Source organism: Schistocerca serialis, chromosome 9, assembly GCF_023864345.2.
Source record: "Schistocerca serialis cubense isolate TAMUIC-IGC-003099 chromosome 9, iqSchSeri2.2, whole genome shotgun sequence".
Lineage (NCBI taxonomy): Eukaryota > Metazoa > Arthropoda > Insecta > Orthoptera > Acrididae > Schistocerca > Schistocerca serialis.
Genome location: NC_064646.1, coordinates 431,430,466 through 431,456,332, shown reverse-complemented (window position 1 = coordinate 431,456,332; position 25,867 = coordinate 431,430,466). Strand labels below are relative to the sequence as shown.

The 25,867-nt window shown below is 42.8% G+C and overlaps 1 protein-coding gene across 1 annotated transcript in view; it reads left to right on the top strand.

Moving 5' to 3' along the window:
• LOC126419167 (fatty acid-binding protein, muscle-like) overlaps positions 1–25,867 on the top strand; it is a 99,479-nt gene that overhangs the window by 57,985 nt on the left and 15,627 nt on the right. The window contains exon 2 of the mRNA XM_050086295.1: positions 13,142–13,413. Coding sequence (XP_049942252.1) covers positions 13,142–13,413 — 272 coding nt within the window. The remainder of the gene's footprint in view (positions 1–13,141; positions 13,414–25,867) is intronic.

Here is a 25,867-nt window from a genome sequence, read left to right as displayed (position 1 = left end):
AAACTTCTCTCGATGTGGGAAGGCTGTCGCTAGTAAGCCCTGTACACGCTGCAAATGATAAGTGTAGTAACAATTGTTATGGAGAATGTTCCACTCGCTCTTCTGGCTTACCCTGTACTGGTGGGCCAACTGCCTGGTATTGACATGGCGGTCACCTTCCACAGTGTTAATCAGATTCTTCTCCAAGTCTGACGTCCGAACATTTCGGTACGTAATTCATGAAATCCTGCTTCCTGAAACGACCCTGTCTCAGACAAAGGGCGAAACATTGTTGCAAGCATTGAATGCTGTGGTCGTTATCGACGGAGATATGTCTCCTGATACAACCTTGCTGCTCGACGCCCGTTGCACCAACGCCGTTTTGTTTTGTTGTGATTTATGGCGCAAAAAACAACTGGGGTCATATGCGCCCAAGTCAAAACTATAGAACATGAACACAGAGAGGAGTTAAACGACTATACGTCAGTCCCAGTGGACAGAATAGGAGACAGCTAAAAACAGGCACGTGGAAAAAGGGCTAAAAAGGACACCATACAGAAATGGAGGTCCAAAACCAAAAATTAAATGGCCTTCGCCATATTGCTTCGGCGGGTAAAAAGTAAAACGCGGTCGACAGCCCGCGCGTCATTCGCTAAAACGGCTGATAAATAAGACGGCAAACCCAAGCTGGAACGTAAATTGTTAAAAAAAGGGCATTCCAGCAGGAAGTGGCGGGTAGTTAAAATTTGGACCCAATGTGGACAAAGTGATGGGGTAGCGCCACTTAGCAAATGATGATAGCCAAAAAGGCGGTGCCCAATACCAGCCGAGTTGAAATAATCTCCTCCCGGCGGGATGACCGAGAGAAGGTCGTCCAAGGCGCTGGGAGAGGATTAATAAGCCGAACCTTTTTCCCCTGAAGTGAGGACCATTGGCGATGCCAAAGGGACACCACCTCCTGACAGACGGCAACGCAGAGACCATGGAGGGGCGGCCGGGCTAGCCGCGCGGTCTGGGGCCACCTTGTCACGGTCCGCGAGGCTCGCCCCGTCGTAGCTTCGAGTCCTCCCTCGGGCACGGGTGTGTGTTTTGTCATTAGCGTAAGTTAGTTTAAGAGGTTAAGTAGTGTGTAAGCTTAGGGACCGATGACCTCAGCAGTTTGGTCCCATAGGACTTCACCAATTTAGCCGCGCGGGTTTAGCCGAGCGGTCTCGGTCGCTGCAGTCATGGACTATGCGTCTGGTCCCGGCGGAGGTTCGAGTCCTCTCTCGGGCATGGATGTGTGTGTTTGTCCTTAGGATAATTTAGGTTAAGTAGTGTTTAAGCTTAGGGACTGATGACCTTAGCAGGTAAGTCCCATAGGATTTCAAACACATTTGACCATTTGAACTTCACCAATTTCAAAATTTCATCGGAGGTACTCGCGGGGTGAGATATGAGGACTGCAGCCTTGGCAGCAGCGTCAGCAGCCTCGTTTCCTGGCAGACCTACGTGACCAGGAACCCACAGAAACATCACACTGGCTCCACGAAAAGAGAGCAAGTGACAGTTTTTCTGGACCCGCTGCTCTAAGGGATGAGTAGTGTACAGCGCACATAGCCTTTTGAGGACACTGATGCAGTCTGAGCAGAGGACACAATTGGAAAGGCTGTATCGCCGAATGTACTCCTTGGCCTGATACAAGGCGAAAAGTTCGGCTGTAAATACTGAGGAGTGTGCCGGAAGCCGAAAACGAGACACGGTTGCCAATGACGAAGACACACCCGACTGCACACTCCGCTGCAGAGTGAAAATCTCATTCTGGAAACATCCCCCAGGCTGTGGCTAAGCCATGTCCCCGCAGTATCCTTTCTTTCAGGAGTGCTAGTTCTGCCAGGTTCGCAGGAGAGCTTCTGTAAAGTTTGGAAGGTAGGAGACGAGATACTGGCAGAAGTAAAGCTGTGAGAACCGGGCGTGAGTCGTGCTTCGGTAGCTCAGATGGTATGCCGGCACGGTAGCTCAGCGTGTTTGGTCAGAGGATTTAGCTACCCTCTGTAATAAAAAAACTGAGTGAACGGATCAACGAACAAACTGAACGGGTGTCATCGGACGTCCGCCACGAACCAATTCAACGAACAATATAGAACAAATTGAAATTAAAAAACAAACAAAAAAAAGGATGGCAGAGCACTTGCCCGCGAAAGGCAAAGGTCCCGAGTTCGAGTCTCGGTCGGGCACACAGTTTTAATCTGCCAGGAAGTTTCATATCAGCGCACACTCCGCTGCAGAGTGAAAATCTCATTCTGGAAGTAATACAGTAGTTGACAAAGTTTGTGACTGGTAGCGGCAATTTACAGTCGAAAAATAGTCAAAATGTTTTCAAACTCAATTTTTGTGCTAACACGCACCACGAGACGCACGTTAGGAAGAAGTGTTGCAGTTCTCACGACGTATTCCATAACCGATAAAATTGTTAATTTCATCCAGAGAACAAGTTGTGATAGCGTCGAGTGATAATACGAAATTGTTTTTACTGTCTCTTGGGCCGCTTTAATATACACTATCCGGTTAAAAGTATCCAGAAACTCCAATTTAATTCTCAGTTAACTACTAGATATCGCGAGAGGTGGACCAGCCTTTATAAAAGGAGGCGGGGACTATTGTGTTGTCACTAGAGAGGCAGTAACAGCAGAATGGGTCTGTCAGGAGAGCTGAGTGACTGAAGACGTGGACTGCTCATTGGATGTCACCTGAGTAACGTATCTATCATGAACATTTCAAAGGTTTTAAGGTTAGTCAACTAGACTGCTGGTGATGTGACTGTCAAATAGGAACATGAAGGAACAACTACACCTAACCCAACACCAAGTAAACCTCATCGACACCGCGAGTATCGCGGAGTGTGACTGCGAAAACTAGCATGAGATCAGCGGAAGGAGGCACTCCTGAGTTCCAAACTGCTACCACCAGTCCAGGTAGCACAGCGACTGTGCGTAGGGAGCTAGAAATAATGGGGTATAATGATTGAGCAGCTCATTGTAAGCCACACATTCCTGAAGTCACTGTTAAATGATGCTTGAGGTTGTGTAAGGAGTTACGTCACTGGACGTGGGTGGCTGGACATGAGTGATCTGGGGTGACGAATCACGCTACAGTCTGGTGAGTAGGTTCTGGTTTTGTGAATGCCTGTAGAACGCTATCTGTGTAGTGCCAACAGTGACGTACGAAGGACATGGTGTCCCGGCATGAGGCCGTTTTTGGTGGTTAGGCTGTGATCACCTGATTACTCACAAGAAAAAGCTAAATGCGGAAGGATGTGGACACATTCTATGGCATTGTCTACTGCGCGGAGCGGAGGGACATTTCGGACATGATGTTTGTATCACAACGACGGTGCATGCTGTCAAAAAAGTAACATTTGCGAGACAATTATTTGTGGACAATAACATCTCTGAAATGGACTAGATTGCTTAGAGTCCCGCCCTAAACCCCATGGAACACCTTTTGGACGAGTTAGAACGTTGACTTCGCTCTACACCCCGCCATCTAACAAAGTACCTTCTTTGTTTTCGCTCTTGAGGAAGACAGGCCTGCGACCATACATTATGCTCTTGTTTTTGTACAATCAGCTGATGGTACAGGTTCGATACAACTAAGCAACATTCTAGGATGGGGCCCATGAAAGCTGTTTAAGCCGTCTCCTTTGTAGACTAATTACATTTCCCCGGTAACCTATTAAAGAACCGCAATTTATCCCCTCTTTTACCTATGACTGAGTCTATGATTATTCCGTTTTATATCGCTACAAAAAATCTTGACACCAAAGGATCTGTAAGGGGTGACCGACTGCATCTGTGACACACTGATATTGTACAGGGTTATTATTTTTCGTTTTCAGAAGTGCTCAGTTTAATACTGCTGGACATTAGTTTGAAATCTCATCAAGTTCCAGCTGATATATGTGAAAAACTACACATCGGATTACAAAAGGGTTGTATAACAATTGTTCGTGTCGAAGGGGGACATCCAATGACACTACATTCGACCCCCTGCCCCATCCTCAGGGTATAGGAGGAGGGGCAAGTTGGAAATGTTCACTAGGAACCCTCAATCTTTATTACAGATTCGTATTCTGTGGGAAAAAGTACGTAACTTTGGGATGGAAAAGTTTTATCGTTGTGGTATAGATGGAGTTATAATCGAGGCAAATGAAAATGGGTTACAATCCGTTGACATCCAATGACACTACATTCGAACACCTGCCCCATCCTCAGCGTATAGGATGGGGGGCAACTTTGAAATGTTGATTAGGAACGCTCAATTTTTATTACAGATTCGAATTCTCTGGGAAAAAGTAGGTAACTTTTGGATGGAAAAGTTTCATCGCTGTGGTATAGATGAAGTTGTAATCGACACAAATGAAAATGTGTTACAATCCGTTGAAAGGTGGTAGTATCTCTGGAAATTACCCAATAGATTAGGATCCCAGCAGGGTAGAAGGGCGGTATTCTTGCTTTTTGTAATGATACACCGGTGTTTTATATCAAATAAACGTGATTCTCCAGACCATAAAACATAACGGTGTCCACGTTGTTGGTGTAATTATCTTCAGAGATGGCGCCGAAGTGGGAAGCGGTGGGAACAGGTCATTGGTTTGTTTGTCAATGCAGTAACTACTACATTTAGCGTAACCCAGGTGTAAAGTCATGGACGTGTAGAGTTTTTTTGCCTTTGGGGAGCTTCTTTAATGTGAATCCCCTTGTCTCTCATCGTCGGGGTGCGTGTCTTAGGTGAGTCTCTTTGCCTCTAATTGCTGCGGTGCTTGCAAGTAACAAACAATCTGTTGGGGTGCTAGTTTTATGTGAGATGTGAGTCCCCATGCCTCTCACCGAAATGATTGTTTTAGATGAGACCCTATGCCTCTCACGATTGGGGTGCTTTTTTCAGGTGAATCCCCTAGCCCCTCACCATCGAAGTGCTTGTTTTAGGCGAGTCCCCTTGGTTCTCACCCACTGTACATACCAACTAACTGCATCGCGCTTTACTACTGTGTACCGCTATTGTCGTCCAACTGCAAAAGACAGTGTAACCCAAGTTTCCACGTCTCCATTACACTCCACATACTACGAAACTCTTCGCCAAACCAGGCACTGACCCATTGAGACGACTTTTCCGTTGTTTGCTGCAATACATATTGCAGTCTTATTTCTGAAAGACTATTCTACATCTCTATGTCTCTTCACTAATTTTTGCACATTCAGTGATAATTCGCTGCCACATATTTGCAGGGGTTGTTGGTACATCCGCGTGACATTTCTTTTTTAGCGTTCCCCACAGGTAAAAATCGGGAAGCGTCGAATCGGGTGAACACGCAGGCCACTCATGGTGACCTCCTCGCCCAAGCCATCGACCAGGATAATCTTGCTTCAGAACTTCGCGAGATATCCATGAATAATGCTTTTGACAGCCATCTTGTTGAAACCACTTGTCCATTTTCGTTTGAACCGGGACATTTTATAGTAATATTTGCAAAATATTATCTAAAAAGTCGCCATACATTCGACCGCTGTGGAGTATGGGCCAATTATCCGGGTACCAAACACACTGCAACTAACATTAACGCTCAGTGGACGTTGGAATTAGACTTGCCTTAAGCAGTGAAGATTCTCCACTGCCCAATAATGCATACTATGCCGGTTCACGTAACCACGATCTGTAAACGTTGCTTCGTCAGAGAACAGTACCTTTGAACGAAAATCATCATTGACTGCTTATTGTTGTTGTATCCTATTGCAAAACTTCAAGCGGGTTTGAAAGTCGCCACTGTATGGTTTGATGCAACGATAGGTGTGAATGGATAGCATTTGTGTTCATTTAGTATGCACAGAACACTTCATCGCGAAATTCCTGCACCACGTGACATTTGCCGAGAAGTAATGTGAGGATATATAGTAGTTACAGCTGAAATATCCACTGCGACATTTTCGTTCTTTGCAGGCCGTCGTCGGATAAAATTGTTCTTTACAAAAGTTACACACTTTTTTTCCGGAGATTCCAAATCAGCAATAAAAACTGGGGAGACTTATCGAAGATTTCAAAATTGATCCCCTCCAACTCACTAGGAGTGGGTGGGGCATGGTGGTGAGTTTATTGTCACTGGATGTCTCCTTTCGAGACAAAAAACTTTTAATACAACCTTTTTTTTCATCCAGGGTGTAGTGTTCCAGATATTTTTCCAGATATTTCCATAGATTGTTTTAACTGCCCCATCCTATATATATATATATATATATATATATATATATATATATATATATATATATATATATATAGCATATTTCAGTCCGAAGTTCATTCTAGATAACTGTATGATCTGCGAAAGTCTGAGGTTACTCTTAATATTATCTGCCACGTCATTAATACACAATATGAACACCAAGTAATACACTACCTTGGGGGACGCTTGAAGTTATTTCCATATCTGTAAATAAATCTCCATGCAAAGCTGCGTACTTCCTACCAATAAATCCCCAATGCAGTAAAACATCTGGTTTGATACTCCACGATATCTTACTTTCATTAATAAGCCTTGGTGAGGTACTGCGTCAAATGTTTTGCAAAGGTCAAGGAATACCACATCTGCCTGACTATCTTGATTCATGTGTTTCAGGATGTCACGTGAGAAAGCTCATGTTGGGTTTCTCATGTCCGATGTTTCAGTATCCGTGCCCGTTGGCATTGGGAAGATCAACGCCATTGTGTTCGAGTTACCGTAATATGTTTCGACTCAAAATACTTTCTAAGATGGTGCAAAAAACGGATATCAAGGATGCTGGACAGTAATTTTGTGGATCACGTCTTCTACCATTACTGCAGTCAAGTATGATCCGTACTCTCTTCCGATCGCTTGACACAGTTTTTGTTCGATTAATCTATAATACATTATAGTAAAGAAATGCTTAAGTCTCCCGCGAATTCGAAATTGTCTGGGAATGAACAAGGATTGGAAATAAGAAAGCACCAAAATTATTGAGATAATTATAACAAAATAAAGAAACGTGATTGCTGCAATAATGCCTTTAAAAGATCTTTAGAATACGATGTTCATGTTGATAATTATAGTAATACAGGCGTACAGAAACAACGCGAGCAATGAGTACTTGAACATAAGAGGAGATGCTAGCCAAGCCTGCAGGTTGCACTTGAGTATTTTAACACTAACGGCACCTGTGGAATGTCGTCAATACATTGCAGGTGTCTCTCGTGATAGTCAGAACAGTATTCTGTGTAGTAGTGAGCGCATTACGTCGCTGCTAAGTGATTTCTAACGCGGCAAACTTCTTGATTCCCGTATTTTGGGAGCTTCGGTAAACAAGGTAGCCGAACTGCATGGTGCTTCAAGAGGATCCACATGGAAGATTTATACTGCAAAACAGAGAAAGTGGAAAAATATCGTCCACTAAATCACAACGTGGACGAAAACGTGTGTTATGTGATCCTGACTAAGGGTTACTGAAGAGAACTGTGACAAAAATAAGGGGACGCCTCCATCAAAACGCACTGCAGAGCTGGATGTCTCTCTCGCCAAACCTGTAAGAACCAAAGCAACACGAAGTGGCCTTCATAAGCAGCGAATTACAGGGCAAGTTTAATTCCCCAAACCACTCATCAGTAATGCAAGTGCCAGTAACAAGAAAAGATATTGCTGGAGCCATAATACACGGACTGTGGAGCAACGGGAGAAAGTCCACTGACCGGAAGAGCTTCGTTTCTCTTCTTTTTTTTTCAACTTCTACATGTACATCTACACTGATACTCCGCAAGCCACCCAACGGTGTGCGGCGGAGGGCACTTTACGTGCCACTGTCATTACCTCTCTTTCCTGTTCCAGTCGCGTATGGTTCGCGGGAAGAACGACTGCCGGAAAGCCTCCGTGAGCGCTCGAAACTCTCTAATTTTACGTTCGTGATCTCCTCGGGAGGTATAAGTAGGGGGAAGCAATATATTCGGTACCTCATCCAGAAACCCACCATCTCGAAAACTGGACAGCAAGCTATACCGCGATGCAGAGCGCCTCTCTTGCAGAGTCTGCCACTTGAGTTTGATAAACATCTCCGTAACGCTATCACGCTTACCAAATAACCCTGTGACGAAACGCGCCGCTCTTCTTTGGATCTTCTCTACCTCCTACGTCAACCCGACCGCCTTACCAACAATTAATTTTATATGATCATTCCACTTCGAATCGTTCCGTACGCATACTCCCAGATATTTTACAGAAGTAACTGCTACCAGTGTTTGTTCCGTTATCATATAATCATACAGTAAAGGATACTTCTTTCTATGTATTCGCAATAAATTACATTTGTCTATGTTAAGGGTCAGTTGCCACTCCCTGCACCAAGTGCTTATCCGCTGCAGATCTTCCTGCATTTCGCTGCAATTTTCTAATGCTGCATTTTCTCTGTATACTACAGCATCATCCGCGAAAAGCCGCATGGAACTTCCCACACTATCTACTAGGCGAAGTTAACGTCCCGTGTGGTATTAAGTGGGCCCCTTGGTAATTCTGCAATGTCGCATTCCTGCCAAGGATTTTGAGGCCATTGTGACTGATCACGTTTGTTCCCCAATGGCGATGCTGTGTTCCAGGACGACACAGCCTCTGTTCACACAGCTCGCATTGTTCAGGGCTGGTTTTGCGAGCACGAGGATGAAGTGTCGAATCTCTCCCGGCCACCACAATCACAACACCTGAATGTTATTGTGAGACTGCGGTCTAGTATCGAGAGAAGAGTGCGTGATCGCTATCCACCTCCATCATCGTTGTCATTATTTTGTGTAAAGAATGGTATAAGACTCTTTTGAGAACCATACTGGACCTCTATTTATCCATTTCTAGACGACTGGAAGACGAATGCCGACGGGTTTCCTACACGGTGTTTGGCATGGTAACCTGCAGTGTATTTGTTGTTTCCATTTCCTGAAGTTATCGTAATATAAGTAAAGCAGTCGCTAGAATACAAATCGTTTAAACATTATCTACATCTGTATACGTACTCCGCAAGCCATCGTGCGGTGCTTGGTGGAGTCTGCCCTGTGCCGCTACCAGCCATTTTCTTTTCTGTTCCAGTCGTAAGTAGAGCGAGGGAAAGCCTCCACGTGAGCCCTGCTCTCTCTAATATTGCCTTCATGGTCCTTACGCGAAATGTACGTTGGCGGCAGTCAGCCTCATATGCCGGTTCTCTAAATTTTCTCAGTAGTGCTCCTCGAAGTGAAAGTCGTTTTCACTGTAGGGACTACCATTTGAGTTTCCGAAACATTTCCGTAATACTTGCTTATTGTTTGAAACTACCTGTGAGAAATCTAGCAGACCGCCTCTGCTTCGATGTCTTCCTTTAATTCGATTTCTTGAGGATCCCAAACACTCAAACAGTAGTCAACAATGGTTCGCAATAGTGTCCTCTACGCGGTCTCCTTAACAGAAGGACCACACTTTCATAAAACTCTCCCACTAAACCGAATTCGAAAATTCGCCTTTCCTACTAGACTCCTTACCTGATTATTCCATTTTATACTGCTTCATAAAGTCACGCCTAAATATTTCATCGACATGACTATGTCACGCAGCACACTACTAACGCTGTACTCGAAAATTACGGGTTTGTTTTTCCTACTCACCCGTAACGTGTACTCATTTTGAGTAACATGCTGGTGGGTAAAGCTATTTTGTGATCGCACGCAAGTGATAACGTATCTTAACGTCTTCTCAAGCCCAGGGTCTTAAACAGACATTCTTCATAGCTATTAATTTTGTCCCTGTAATACCGCTAATGTTAGGTGCAGATTATCTCAAATGAATTAGAAATTCTGTTGTGACATAACAAGAATGCAGAAATTGATATAAATAAGAGTTCGGGATTTTTTCTAAAATGACAACACAACCTCTCCCTTTTTCATTCTACATTTAATTTATCACTGCTTTCAGGGTTCAAGAGATACATAACAAGCAAGTTCAATTACTTTCAAGTCTCAACAAAATAATTAACACTTAGACATTGAATATGTGATTATTAAATCTTTATCTCTATATATTAGAATGTTATAACTAGCAAAACAATTCAATCTTCATAAGTGCAATTTACATCTACGTTGTCGTAGCTGTTGAACGGACTACGTTGGCGGAGAATATTTTATCTTTTAAACTAATCAATCTCTCATGTACTCATTGGAGGGTATGTTAGTATTCAACTCTTGAAATTCTATATTTAAAGCGTACACAGGTTGGAGTGAGCAAAATCTCGACTCAACATTTAATGACACCTAATGCGCGTTGGCATATTACTAATCGGGAACTGCGGCCGCTTTGTCTCCGTGCTGGATTTAAAACGCTAATTCCCTACTCTGACCTTGACTGAATCACTCAATCTCAACTTTCCTGCATTCCGTACAACGTTAAATTTTGCCTAGTCGAAATAATGGCTATTGCACACTCGCTAAGGGGTGGAGCGATGTGCACAATGCTCTGCCCGCAAAAATTCCCGCAGGAATATGAACTACCACTTTACATCTGTCGCCACGATACGTGAAGCATACCGCCCTCACTTCGCAGATGTAAAGGTCAACATCTTCGCTATTTTTCCACACATAGGTGTTTCCAACTGTGGGACGAGAGAGGTCTGTTAATTTAGTTCTCAAAAATGCTTTTATATGTCGTGACTCTCCCCACCGTGTCTCTTGCCGGGTCGCCGCTAGTCTTGTTAATGCTGTCTAGCCACTTACCCTTGGTCTTGGCTGTGTTTATCTAAAAGGTATTATATTGTTCTCGCCACATGCACCGTCCGCCTCCAAACTGCGTTCACTTTATCTCATATACGCATGCCCCTGTCATTATAAAGGTGGATATTGTTTTGTTATTCGGTACATGAGATTATTACAATTGCTTCCTGTTAACAATATAGAGTTTTCTGGAGATTTTATTCTGTATCGTAATTATGAAGCTCATGTAAGGTCCGAAAAATGCGGATGCCTTACACACCTGCAATTCATACAACTAGAAATTTTATCTAAGTCGTCTAGTATCTTCCTACAGCCACTCAACGACAACATCTTACCGTAAACCACAGCATCATCAGCAAACAACCACAGATTGCTGCTCACCCTGTCCACCACATTATTTATATATAAAGAAACTAACAGCAGTCCTGACACACTTCCCTGAGGCACTCCTGACGATAGTCTTGTCTCTGATGAAAACTCGCCATCAAGGACAACATACTGAATTCTGTTACTTAAGATTCATTTATCTGGGATCTATTCCGTAAACTCGCACTTTCATTAACAGTCGGCACTGGGGCACTGTTTCAAATGCTTTATGGGAGTGTAGGAATACGAAATCTGTCTGTTTCACTTCATCTGTCGTTCGCAGGATCTCATGTCAGCAAATGGCAAGTTGAGTTTTGCACGAGCGATGCTTCTTAGATCAAATGAAAGAAATTTATTATATTTGTATTGAGAATATGTTCAAGGGTTCTACAGTCAACAGATGTCAAAAATATTGGCCCGTTATTTTACCCTTCTTGTATACAGGGGTCGCCAATGTTCTTAAAAATATAAATGGCAACTTAGAAAAAGGCAAGACGTCTGCTCTGATGTAAAAGCCATAATCTGACCAATTTAACAGCCGAATAAATAAATAAATAAATAAAATCAGCTAATAAGAGGAAAATTTGACAGTGCGAACTGTGTGCAAGAACAGAACTCGAAACCAGATCCCTGGCTATCATGGACAGTGTGCTACTATTTCAGCAATTCGATTACTCCTCACGGAACGCATCAGGCTCCCAAGTCCTTGTAGTGAAATTCCAGTATATTACCTCTCCCCAGCGCCAGGGACGAGCCTATGCTGATGTCATTGTGTTAGAACGTAACAAGATGAAGAAAGGGAATCTCTTTTTAACGTGTCGTCGATGACGAGGTCATTTACTCTATTGTCTTCTCAATCACTGCATTACCTTTTACCTATTTCCTACTCTTACATTACTACCAAAACAGTACAGCAGAAATACTTGTTCTCAGCAAAGTAAAACCCTTTCTAAACCACTACACAACACAACCACCTTCTCAAAATCATTTTGTGTATCATAAACTCGACTGTGGAATGATTTTCCTCAGAATAACAGAGAAATTAAATTCCTTTCAAACTTCAAAAGACAGGTAATGGTCCACCTTCTATTACAATAGCTATGTCTCCCATACGTTTGTCTGCAACACACACTTGTCAACACCCACCTTCCCCATCAGTTTTCCCTCCTCCTTGTCACACAGCCCTCTATTGAAAGATTATTCTTTCTTAACAACTATTGACACTGCCACTGTCAATCCTCTCCTCTTTCATTATCCATTCTTTTTCTGACAGCACCGAACACAGCTTTGGAAGTGCTAAGCGAAAAATTATTATTCTTATATCTTAATGCACTCCATAATCATTTTTATTATTAAGTCAAATTTTTATTATTGTATATTGTATGTGTTGACATGTTTTATTTCTGCTCCTATGGAAGAAAGAATCTTAAGGCCATAATCCGGTCAGGCTAAATAAACGATAAATTAGTTAATATAAAGTGTGAAGTAAGAAATCGATGGTGTCCTCTTGAAAGGAATGATCTTGTCCTTAAGTAACTCACGGAAAGCGTGGAAAACGGACATCTGGGTGGTAAGGCAATGCGTATGCGAGTGTCCATGGAGCAATGATGAGGTACTGGACTTCTGTTATCGGATACTCAGCATTGCTTGTGGACGGCAGCCCATATGGATGCCAAGTTCAAAATTTCTGTCTTTACTTGTTTCAATTATCCCTACACATGCAATCGCGCATACTGCATTCGTACAGTACGTATAGGCTTATACAGGATAGAACAAACGTAACCGATCAATAAAATATTTCATGTACCTTAAGTTATGAAGCCCAACTTGTATTACCCGGCAAGGATTACGTAGGTTGGTTTGCCATCTTAAGGCGCCTGAAATATTTCTCGGACCAGTTTTATTTTGCCCATCATCTATGTTCCTGACATTAAAATGGTAAACTGAACTTCGTACACAGTATTAGTTCAAAAATTTGCACTAAATACCATGCTTTCGGGATATATGTAATCAATAAGACGATGCTGTTTACTTGCAGGTGTGAACTACGTGCTGCGTAAGTTGGGCAACCTGGTTACACCAGTGATGGAGCTGCTCCGCGATGGAGACGAGTGGACGGTGAAGGTGACGACGGTGGTCTTGAACACTGTCACCAAGTTCCGCCTGGGCCAGGAGTTCGACAACGTGACCCCTGATGGACGCAGGGTGAAGACGACCGTCACACGAGAAGGCAACAAACTCTTCATTGTGGAGAGGGGCGACAAAATCTTCAAGTCAGTTCTAGAGTTCTCCCCTGAGGAGCTCGTAACGGTGGGTCAAGCTTCATCGCCATATAATGGTTCTGGTTCTTATAGTTAAGCTTTGAGTTCTCTTGTACTGTGATCAGCATCTTCTTCACAACCACAGTCGTGACCACCATCCTCTTCTCTCCCATGCTTAACTGATCGTTGATGGATAGTGAAGTTCTCTTCCAGAAGTTTTCGTTTGATACCTAATGTAACAGTCACATGGGAATGGCAATGCCAGATTAAGCCTCTTCTCTTCTGCTATTCCAACTGTAACTTGACTGTATTACGCCGGCCGGTGTGGCCGTGCGGTCTAGGCGCTTCAGTCTGGAACCGCGAGACCGCTCCGGTCGCAGGCTCGAATCCTGCCTCGGGCATGGATGTGTGTGATGTCCTTAGGTTAGTTAGGTTTAAGTAGTTCTAAGTTCTAGGGGACTGATGACCACAGATGTTAAGTCCCATAGTGCTCAGAGCCATTTGAACCATTTTTTTTTTTTTGACTGTATTACTAAACGGCCACTAACACATGATTGCAATCGAAGGTTGCCTAGCTAACGGATTCGAAAGGCAACGGACATCTTGTTTTTTGGAATTTCTCATATAACTATCGACCGAATTTAAAAATTTAAAATGCTGTTATAATCTGCTTTTTAATACACTACTGGCCAATAAAATTGCCACACCACGAAGATGACGTGCTACAGACGCGAAATTTAACCAGCAGGAAGAAGATGCTGTGATATGCAAATGATTAGCTTTTCAGCGCATTCACACAAGGTTGGCGCCGGTGGCGACACCTACAACGTGCTGACATGAGGAAAGTTTCTAACCGATTTGTCATACACAAACAGCAGTTGACTGGCGTTGCCTGGTGAAACGTTGTTGCGATGCCTCGTGTAAGGAGGAGAAATGCGTTCCATCGCGTTTCCGACTTTGATAAAGGTCGGATTGTAGCCTATAGGGATTGCCGTTTATCGTATCGTGACATTGCTCCTCGCGTTGGTCGAGATCCAATGACTGTTAGCAGAATATGGAATCGGTGGGAGCAGGAGGGTAATACGGAACGCCGTGCTGGATCCCAACGGCCTCGTATCACTAGCAGTCGAAATGACAGGCATCTTATCCGCATGGCTGTATCGGATCGTACAGCCACGTCTCGATCCCTGAGTCAACAGATGGGGACGTTTGCAAGACGCCAACCATCTGCACGAACAGTTGGACGACGTTTGCAGCAGCATGGAGTACCAGCTTGGAGACCATGGCTGCGGTTACCCCTGACGCTGCGTCACAGACAGGAGCGCCTGCGATGGTGAAACGACGAACCTGGGTGCACGAATGGCAAAATGTCATTTTTTCGGATGTATCCAGGTTCTGTTTACAGCATCACGATGGTAGCATCCGTGTTTGGCGACATCGCGGTGAACGCACATTGGAAGCGTGTACTCGTCATCGCCATACTGGCGTATCACCCGGCGTAATGGTATGGGGTGCCATTGGTTACATGTCTCGGTCACCTCTTGTTCGCATTGACGGGACTTTGAACAGTGGACGTTACATTTCAGATGTGTTACGACCCGTAGCTCTACCCTTCATTCTATCCCTACGAAACCTTGCATTTCAGCAGGATAATGCACGACCACATGTTGCAGGTTCTGTACGGGCCTTTCTGGATACAGAAAATGTTCGACTGCTGCCCTGGCCAGCAGTTTCTCCAGATCTCTCACCAACTGAAACGTCTGGTCAATGGTGGCCGAGCAACTGCCTCGTCACAATACGCCAGTCACTACTCTTCATGAACTGAGGTATCGCGTTGAAGCTGCATGGGCAGCTGTACCTGTACACGCCATACAAGCTCTGTTTGACTCAATGCCTAGGCGTATCAGGGCCGTTATTACGGCCAGAGGTAGTTGTTCTGGGTACTGATTTCTCAGGATCTATGCACCCAAATTGCGTGAACATGTAATTGCATGTCAGTTCTAGTATAATATATTTCTCCAATGAATACCCGTTTATCATCCGGATTTCTTCTTGGTGTAGCAAGTTTAATGCCCTGTAGTGTAGGTTTCATTCTACCTTATAGATCTAAAAAAAAGTCAACAATTTAAGTTAGAAACTGTGTATGTGTCCTGCGGCAACATAACTCAAGGCCCGCAAAGTACCCAAACTATATTCGTTCACTATTTGGGAATGTGATATCCCCCCCGGGTTCCCTCCTCCCTTCCACCATACACAGAATACTGAAAGGAAATAAGTTTTTGCTGTTCATGCAGTAAAACTCATTTGCAAACTAATAACATTTGCGCCGTTTCTACCGGGGGAGTTCACTTCTTTAAAGAATATGTGTTGGGCGATTAGGGGTTACTGGTCGTTTTTAAAACAGTGGGTCAAGGGGTTATACATTGCTGTACATAACTATGTCGTTGTAACGATACTGTGAATTTTTTAGTCAGGACTTAACGATGTTGCAGACAATGATAGCTGAGAGCTAGAACAATCATTTTGAGGTAAAAGATATTTTGTTTCTTATCTCGTTTGTTATACGAACAACAACAATAATCGAAGATACAGAAGACTATTGATACGTAATGTATGAAAAATGCCTATTGCACGTTCTTCGAGAATTTCTTTCACATTGACACTTTAAATCAGCTGTCTGAAACAATAAGTAATGCGCTAATGTGCTACGATACCCAAATCAATGGGCTTGCATCTCATGATTCCTACTCATAGGTGTATCAATATAAAAATTTGCAGAAGCGTCACTCCTCGTTGCTGCCCACGATTGGTTAATCATGTGTCAAGAGCCGCTCTACGCAAACCTTACAGCCGGCCGGTGTGGCCGTGCGGTTAAAGGCGCTTCAGTCTGGAACCGCGTGACCGCTGCGGTCGCAGGTTCGAATCCTGCCTCGGACATGGATGTGTGTGATGTACTTAGGTTAGTTAGGTTTAATTAGTTCTAAGTTCTAGGCGACTGATGACCTTAGAAGTTAAGTCGCATAGTGCTCAGAGTCATTTGAACCATTTGAGCCAAACCTTACTCCCAGCGTACACACAACGCGGGCAACGATGAAACCTAAAGCATTATTTGTTTTTTTTACCACTAGGCACAGTTTGACCAGCCGCTGCTGCATCACATTCGACACATAACGTTACATGCCACCATAGGAAAGAAAGAGCTTTATAAAAAATATGGAAAAACCTAACAAATATCTGTGATTTGTGAGCTAATAGGATCCTCACGGTATCCTTTTAGCAAGGTATGATAGTGCCTTCTAGTTATCCTTGTATTCATCTCTTCTATTTACCTTCTGTATTTCCATCTAACAATATTGCGCTTCACAAACAATGGTCCGATAAGCGATCCCGCGTTGCCTACCTTTTCGTTACGTTTCCAAAAGTTTTCCTCTGAACTTTGCTGCTCACCTACTCTTGTTAACATCAACTACGTTATTCTCTTTGTGGAGAATGTTTCAGTGTCCCGTCACCCGTATCACATTTCGGAGGATTAATTTTTATCTCCTGAGATGTTTTAAGAGTCCATTTTTCACTCCTATATTTACTAAATATCACACAAAACTTTTGAAGCAGGACTTTTTTCGTGGAAAGTATGTAACTGATCTCATTGCTTGATTACTATTAGAATGACGATCAGAGGCAGTTACGTGGTCCTAATGGAGGTGATGTGCTGTTGTCTTTCTCTGACTTGAGAAGCACCTCCGTCAACCTGTTGCAGGGGTACTTACAATTCCAACAATATATCTTAAAATCTGCAGTTGTTTGCATGTTTTCGTATCCAAGACGCAATAAAAGGATTGCAAGAAAAGTGAAATGTCAGAAGAACTCGAAGGTAGAATCCAGGTTTGGATTTGTACTCTGACGCATACAGATCGTCCAATTCCTAAGTGATTAACTCCTTAGACTATGCTGAAAAGTTTCTTGAACACCATTCTATCTTTCCTTTTCTTATCCAACTCTCGTGCAATTTCCTTTATTTCCTGCCCCTGCTATGATTCTTGTCTCCTGTGACTAACGAGTGTGACTCACGTTTTTTGGTAATTCCTCAATTACGTTTTCTCTTGAATTTGTTTCATTTATGAGGACAGCAAAAGCTGTTATGTTTTTGGCTGGTCATTTGGTTATTGCGTTGTGCTTGCCTGGCCAGAAAGTTAAGGTTTTTGGTCTCCTTCTGTAGCTTTTCCAGCTACCAGCCTTCTTTTATACCTCTAATAACTCAGTTTCACAGCTGAAGAAGTATGCTTCATTTGGTCTTGTCCTGACAATCGTCACTTCAGATATTTGATTAGAATGTCAGAGAAGTAGTTCACTTGGAGATATTGTTGTAGAGGAAACTAACTTTGGTAGTTGTTTCTTTATGTTCCAATTCGTTTTCTGCAGTTTCCGTTTGACTTAAATATGTGGTTAAAGTGTGTTGATGTTGTATAGCTCTTCTACCGGACTTTGTGTTTGATTTGTGAGAGAAATTGTCATCTACAGATTAGTACCGGAATGTTTCAATTGCACTCCTTCCACTTGGGAATTTTGTTGAATATTTACTTCACTGCCTGGTCCAAGCAAATGTTGACTAAAGCACCACTGATAGAAGATCCCATGGATAGTGCTTGTCACAAACAGAATTTAGTACCGTAAGCAAAATAATTTTATTATGTAATTAGTTTATAACATTTCATTTATTTATGGCTGGGTCAGTCTTGTGCTGTGTAACTTGCTGTTCTACGATATTTATGATTTCTCCTGTGGATACGTAAGTGTGAATTTAAAAAGATACGAGTACAGCAGTTGAAGGTATCTTCATGATTTCTGTAGCTTCTCGATTAAGTCCTTTGATGTTCATGTTTCTGTTTGCATATGTGCGTAGGTTTTCTGTAGGAGTCTATGCACATGTCTCCCTAGTACTTAAGATGGGTCTTTCTGAAAGTTCACTACGGATCTAAAGACAAAGCTGATTAGTTTATGATGTTTTGCATTATTTTGTGTGATTTTTCTTGTCTGATTGAATGTGTGTGTGTGTGTGTGTGTGTGTGTGTGTGTGTATGATGCTTTTCAGGACTATTCTCTGGTCTCTTTGGAATCTCTGTGCTGATAGTGGGTTAGCTTACGTATGTTGTACTCTGCTTTGTCTATGTCTTTTCTCTCTCTGACACAATTTCTAACGTGTGTCCTGTGTCTGCTTTAATTGATGTATGTGTTGTATTACATTTTTATTCGTACTGTTTATGCTTTGTACGCCAGCTGTTTTCTTTATTTCGGCTTGTGGAATTTTTATTCTTTCAGAATATCTACTTCATTTCCAATGTCACCTTGTCCTAACAGATCAGTAGTGAAATTCGTTGTGTTGTCTTTTGATGCTCCTTTAAGTTTATTCACTATGTGCATTAGGTTTTTCGTATTTGTGTGTTCTCCAATTTCCAAAATTCAAAATTGTATTTGGGTCTTCGTGAAGCAACATTCGTTCTCTTTTCGTGATCATGTACCAGTGTAACCCACTTCTTTCGATTCAGTTATCATTGATTAATTCTGTCCAAGTGTTAATTCCGTCAGATGGTTACTGGATGAATATCACAGTGGTAGAGGCGTCTAATGATTTATGGCAACAACTGTAGTGGCAAAATGTACTGGACAGTAATCATTTACGCTTACCATCAAAACAGGATTCACATTGTGGCGGAATAGGTTCCCAACCCTGCACTTCTGTTAACAGAGTGAATTTGGGTACTTATTTTGTGGCTAACATTTGAATTGCATGCACATAGTTGTTCCACTAGGAGTGTAGTACAAGATAAAGGAATAGGAGAACTATACATACAATTCTTCCTGAATCGCTGACATACATGTTACGCGTAAATGGCAGGAAATTGTATAGAGTACACTTTACTTAAGGAATCCATATTACATTTCTTTAGTTTGTGTTGTGTGTGACATGTTGATTCTCCTGTATGGCACTCAGTCAGGAAATGATACATAAGGTAGCATGCTCAGACTATGATGTAAATTTATGTTGATAACGAGTTTCTTTGCGTGGCCATTCTCGGCAGCAAGCACAAAAATTTCTGTTTTGTAAATAAAAAACGCCTTCTCTTGCTGCACTGTATTCTATTCCTCCCAGACCCGTTTCGCCTTTTTTCACTTTAAGGCATTATCAGTGGGAACTAGAATGATACTGTTTTGTTTTGATATGTGTAATTTGTGGATTATAAAACAATTCATGTCTTGGTTTTTAGGCAAATAAGTGATTACTTACGATTCTTTGCGTTTTTCGTTGGAGTCTGAGTTTCCTCTCATCTGGCCACAAGATGGAGGTCGCTATTTAGGAAACATAAGCATGTTTTTATGTTCTGAACTTTTTCCTTCTTTTCATCTTGTTTGCCCTTATTGTAGCCGGCCGCGGTGGTCTAGCGGTTCAGGCGCTCAGTCCGGAACCGCGCGACTACTGCGGTCGCAGGTTCGAATCCTGCCTCGGGCGTGGATGTGTGTGATGTCCTTAGGTTAGTTAGGTTTAAGTAGTTCTAAGTTCTAGGGGACTGATGACCACAGATGTTAAGTCCCATAGTGCTCAGAGCCATTTTGAACCCTTATTGTTGTGATGCACTATCAGTGTTTTCTCACTCATTAGAGATATTTGATCGAAAACTGTGACTTCAAGACGTAACTACTTTGAATCGACTCTGTGTCTCATCCTGTTTGGTTTGTTTACGTACATGTTGCCAACCTAACGAAGTTTATGCTGAAAACTAAAGTCTACTCATTTCTGTTGTGTATATATATATATATATATATATATATATATATATATATATATATATATATATATATATATATATATATATGTGTGTGTGTGTGTGTGTGTGTGTGCGAGGAGAGAGAGAAAGAGAGAGAAAACATACCTGCATGGATCTTTTTTGTGGGGTGAATATGTTGGTGGTTATTCACTGCGAGTTGATCATGTTGAATATGAATGTCTTAGCTATCAGAGAATGGTTCAAAGTTTTTGTTTTCAGCTGATTTGAGTTTTAGTTTAAATGTTTTGTGGAGAGGTGCATGACCAAGTGAGTGCAAAGGGGTTGGGTAGTATTTTTATTATCGTTATTATTATTATTATTGTTATGATAGTAGTCCTCTGTTGTAATGTTACTCTGTTATGTAATCTATTAGGCTGTTTGAAATGTGTACTTGAACATTCAGCATGCTGCTTTGGTATTTTGTGTGTAATAATTTTCTTGCCGTCTTAGGAGTGTTTTTTTTAACTGTTGATTCTAATTATTTTCATGTCCCCTTCCCTAGTTGTTGGTTTGTTATTGTGTTCTCTTAGGTGTTCTGCAAATATGGAGTGGTTTGTCCCATACTTCTAGGCTCTTTGTATTTGACATCAGATGTTCTGCCTGTTTGTCATCTGTATCTGCCATCATATGTATTACACTGCTACCGATGTATACCTGCTTTCCGGCACATATCTCTGTTTTTGCCAGTTTTGGAATGTATTTTTGGACAGAATTGTCTGTTGTGTATGCTATATTAGTTCCCTCTCTTTTGGAAGTGTTGGCAGTTTTATAACTGAATTTGTGTTTGTATGTCATTGTGTACCATTTTGTGTTTTGTCTTGTATTTTCCTCATTATTCTGTGTAGTTGTAATGCTACGGAGTGTTTTTAATCGTGTTTGGGTCTGTTGTTCTGTTTTCAGTGGGTTTGTCCTTTCTGCTTCTATTTTACTTTCAATTTTGCATTAAAGTGCGTTTTAACAGTAATATTCAACATTCCATGTCATAACTCAAATTTTATTCGTTTTTCGAAATTCTGAAGCTGTTTTTAGCTAGCGCTGTTTTCTTTAAGGTCGTTTAAGGTATGTGGAAGTGATTAATTTTCAAATGTAATAGGTACATTCATATAGATCATCTCCATTATCTACAGCACATTTATACCTACACAGTGAATGTTTAGGCGTGGTTCCTCATCTCGTTTCTCTCTCTCATGTGAAGCTATTGCCTATTCCATGTCTTTATTGACACTGATTTTACTTCTGCGGGAGTTTTTGCCTTGGCGGCACGTTCTCACTACGCGCGGGCCAGCAGTTGCCAGTCGCCCGGGAAAAGCACTCGCAATAACCCTTCAGCTTACCTGCTACCTTCACGACAGCCGACTTACTCCCTGGCACTCGTATTGCGCCAATAGCAGAGGTTGAAGTGCTTCCAGCTAGTCCGACGGACTATTGCAACTCGAGGATGCGGATGAATTGAGTTTTCATGACGTTCTAGTACAGCTCGATGCGACCGTGAAATTCGAGAGCATTCGGACACCGTACTGGATTTGTCCTATTAAATTATGTTTGTATTATCCGTTGTGCGTCATGACAGTCTGCCGTTTCAGGGCAACGGAACACTGAAGGTTTGTCAGTTTGCTACGATCTATTATAATTAAATGTCTTTTAATGAAGCATTAGTGCTAAAAGCTTGGAGGACATTTTAAGGCCAAAGATAAAGGCGGCATTTGAGTGAATTCACCACATGGTGATGAGGAGGTATAGGATTGCAGAGCCGATAAAATTTGGGTTGCATCACACTACGCGTAATGTTTTTATGTTCTCTTTTGTAAGAGATTATGGGACATTATTAATTTAATACAAATGCTTTCTGCAATACGCGATGTTACTTACATGTAAGAGCGCGCCGTCCCAGGACTGAGTTCCTTTGTTTTTGTAGCTTCAATCTGACGAAGAAACGAAAGACGAAATTGCTGCAAGTGAAACGAGGAGGTATGGCATTTTTATATTGGCTTCTCACAGATATTTGGCTGTTTATTTCCGAATACGTGCGGTCGCCGAGGGTGGGGTTAGCGAGGGACCTAGTAGGACAGTCTGAATGTCGATAGAGACTTTTCTAGGCAGTGTCATCAGGAAGCGCTGTGAGAGTCTTTGTGTCTTTCTGGCGACATCTTGAGTGTTAGCCGATCAGCAACCATCTCTCTGGCAGCCGCGGGTGCCAGGTCAGACAGACAGCTCTACACGCCGGGCAATGCCATCCTGCGTCGGGACTCGCGGCACACCGCGACGCGTCACCGGGCAAGCGAGCGCTCCTTCCTGTCTGTTGTCTCACTCTCTCAGGCTGAATGATATCTCGGACATGGGCGAGAAGATTGTGGGCGCTGGAAAAAGGTAACAGTCACATTTACGATAACACTGAATAACACTTTCGACTGTAGGGGTAACAGATCCCTGTCCAGTGCAAATTCTAAAACCTCAAACAACTAATTAGGTATATGTAGATATCAAATAAAAATATCGTGATAATTTTTGTTTATTTTAAAATGCTTATGATTCGATACAGAGTCGTTCTCAAGAACCTGAAGGGATGGGCACAAGGTAGGAAAACTTTGGAAATAACTAAAGTAATTCTTAGAAACAGAGTCTCTCTCTTTCCAAGCATTAATCCCGTGGTGTCTGCTGACAGATTTGGCGTGTCAGTTTTAAGGGGTGGCCAGATGCCCTTCCTGTCGCCACCCCGTACACCCCCCCCCCTCCCCCCAGGGCGGAATGTGTGCACCCAAACTTTCTGCATCTTGTGTAATCCAGTGTTAACGTGTGGCAAATGTCTGCTAGTCGTGTAACTGAGGCGGAACATAGGGACCAGCCCAGTGTTCACCTGGCGGTATGTGGAAAACCGCTTAAAAACCACATTCAGGCTGGTCGCACACCGGCCCTTTCGTTAGTCCGACGGGCGGATTCGATCCGGGGCCAGTGCGCCTACCCGAGTCCGGGAAGCAGCGCGTTAGCGCTTTATTTTTTCTTATATATATATATATGAACGTCCTATTTCCAGTCCTTCAAGGCATTCTATTTTTTTTATTTTTGAACGTGAGTCTACATAAGAATTGTTTAATTCAGGAAGCGATATTAATGGCTCGTTTGTGGGGGCTGAAGGGTCCAGACTACGAAGACCATCTGTCCCGATGTTAATGAAATGATGTACTCGGCCTATAGTGATAAAAGAGGTGACAAAACCTGTTCTCAGAAATGTATCCAGTGACTTCAATATCAATAAGTCACAACGGGCATCTTTCAGTTCAAATACATGAATGTACCAATTTGCAGGGATATGAAATTGAATGATCACATATGCTTAGTCACAGCTAACGTAGGCGGCATACTTCGATTAACTTGCAAGATACTGAGAAAATGCTGTCAATCCGCAAAGAAGATTTGCTTTCGAAACATTTGCGCGAAACATCATGGAATATTACTCAAGTCTGTGGGACTCAAACCAGATAGGACTAACAGATTTCAGAGAACTTTTGTTGTTTCACCCATGGGAAGGCGTCACGCAAATTCTGAAAAATCAGGTCAGATTTTTGAAGACGACAATTGTCCCACTCTCACGGCTACCCTGGAGGGAAATTCTTAGAAACAGAGTATCTGAAGTTAAATTTCTTGGAAGGACTTCTTATCCCTATCAAATTGTATCAGGAGCCAGATAAGGAGACACTGGAAAAGAGAGGAGGAAAACAAAAAGTGAATCCATAAAGCTGGATAGTTCGAAAGAAGGAAGGAATTCTTTGCGTAAGGTCTTCTATACTCAACGAAGTGAGAAAACCAACAAGTATGGCAGGAGAATGAAAACAGACAACTTTAAATATCTGGGTGAAAATAGTTGGGGGGGGGGGGGGGAGAGGGTGCGGGCGCGTGAGGGGTGCGAAGAGGGGGGGAGGGGAAACAGCTTTGGCAGTGTTATGCGGAAACAAAACAGAATGATTCTTGATGTCAAAACAGGAGGATCATCGACTCCAAGGATGGAAGCATTTCCGAAACGGCTAAGGTTATAAACTGTTCTAGTGCCGCCGTGGTTAAAGTATACCATGCAAGGCAAAATGGCACTGTTAAAAACCAACAGCGAGGCAAATGTGGTGCACTATGAACCATAGATGACAGGGGTGAGCGGCGGCTGCAGAGATGTGTACGGCGAACAAATGTGCAACTGTTGACCAACTGACTGCCCATATGAATCAAAGCGTTCAACATTCTTTCAGACAGCGTTGCTGCGTATGGGCCTCCGTAGCAGGCGCCTGGTTTGTGCACCCATGCTGACTGCTGCTCATTGGCAATGAAGGCTAGAATTTCCGTTCCAATACCGCAACTAGAGTCCAGTGAGTGGCCATGGGCGGCCTTTTCAGATGAGAGATGGGCGTCGGCGTGTACCGCGTGACACATCTAAAAGCAAATATCCTGCAACAATCGTAGGGAGGGTTCACATCGGAGGAGGGGGTGCTGTGGTGATCTCACTATAGTGAAAAGCACAGTGGATCATCACAAGTTTACACTTATCCTTCGGGAACATGTCTACAGGCAGTTTGTTTTTCCTTGTAACGATGGCATCTACCGACATGACAATGCAACGTGTCACACAGAAAAATGGTTCAAATGGCTCTGAGCACTATGGGACTTAACTTCTGAGGTCATCAGTCCCCTACAACTTAGAACTACTCAAACCTAACTAACCTAGGGACATCACAGACATCCATGCCCGAGGCAGGATTCGAACCTGCGTCCGTAGAGGTCGCGCGGTTCCAGACTGTAGCGCCTAAAACCTCTCGGCCACCCCGGCAGGCCACGTATCACACAACTCGTAATGTTAGTAGTACCGCTATCACTTTACTGACACTCCTTGACACCAAAATTCCCAGATTTAAACTTAATCGGGAATCTGGGAACCACTTTCATCGGCCTATTCGTACCATGGATCCTCAACTGAGAAATCTGGTGCATCTAGCCACGGCAGTGGAGTCGGCATGCTGTCGGAGCCTCACTGACTTTTCCAGCACGTCTCGTAGCAGTTTGAGCTGCAAAGGGTGGTTCATCAGGCTTTTGATAGATGGTCAGATTAATGTGACTGGACAGTGTAAAACAGTTATAAGATCCGGTCTTCTACAGGTCAGAACCACTATTCTCATCAGGATGCAAATTGGAATTAGAAGATTTGGAAATGATAGAAAGAAGTTCCAATCAAGAACGACGATAGAACTTACATTCTTAGACCAAATAAAGAAATATACTCATTCTGCCCTAAAGCTACATATGAGGAAAGCAAAAGATGTCTTACGCGCTATGGACATCTAGAGAGGATGAAGGGAGACAGAACAACAAAGAAGATCTACACATCTTCCAAAATAGGAAAACAGGCAAAGAAAGCGGCATGACTAAAAACCAATAAAAAGTTTTCGAGTTTATAGCCGCGCCTAGTGATTAAAATTACACGAGCTTTAGGCCAAGTGTTCCTTGGTCACTGTCAAGTGGTATGATTATCAGTGTGCTCCGCGGTAGGCGCCTTACATACACTAACTGCAGGCTGTGACGTCACTGGCGCCTCTGCATCGCCATATAAGTGCATACTCTGAGTCGGGTTCGATGCGCCTGTTTCAACAGCGTGAACGCTGGATTCTACTCCGTGCTGAGTAACAGGCCACCGTTTCTATTTAG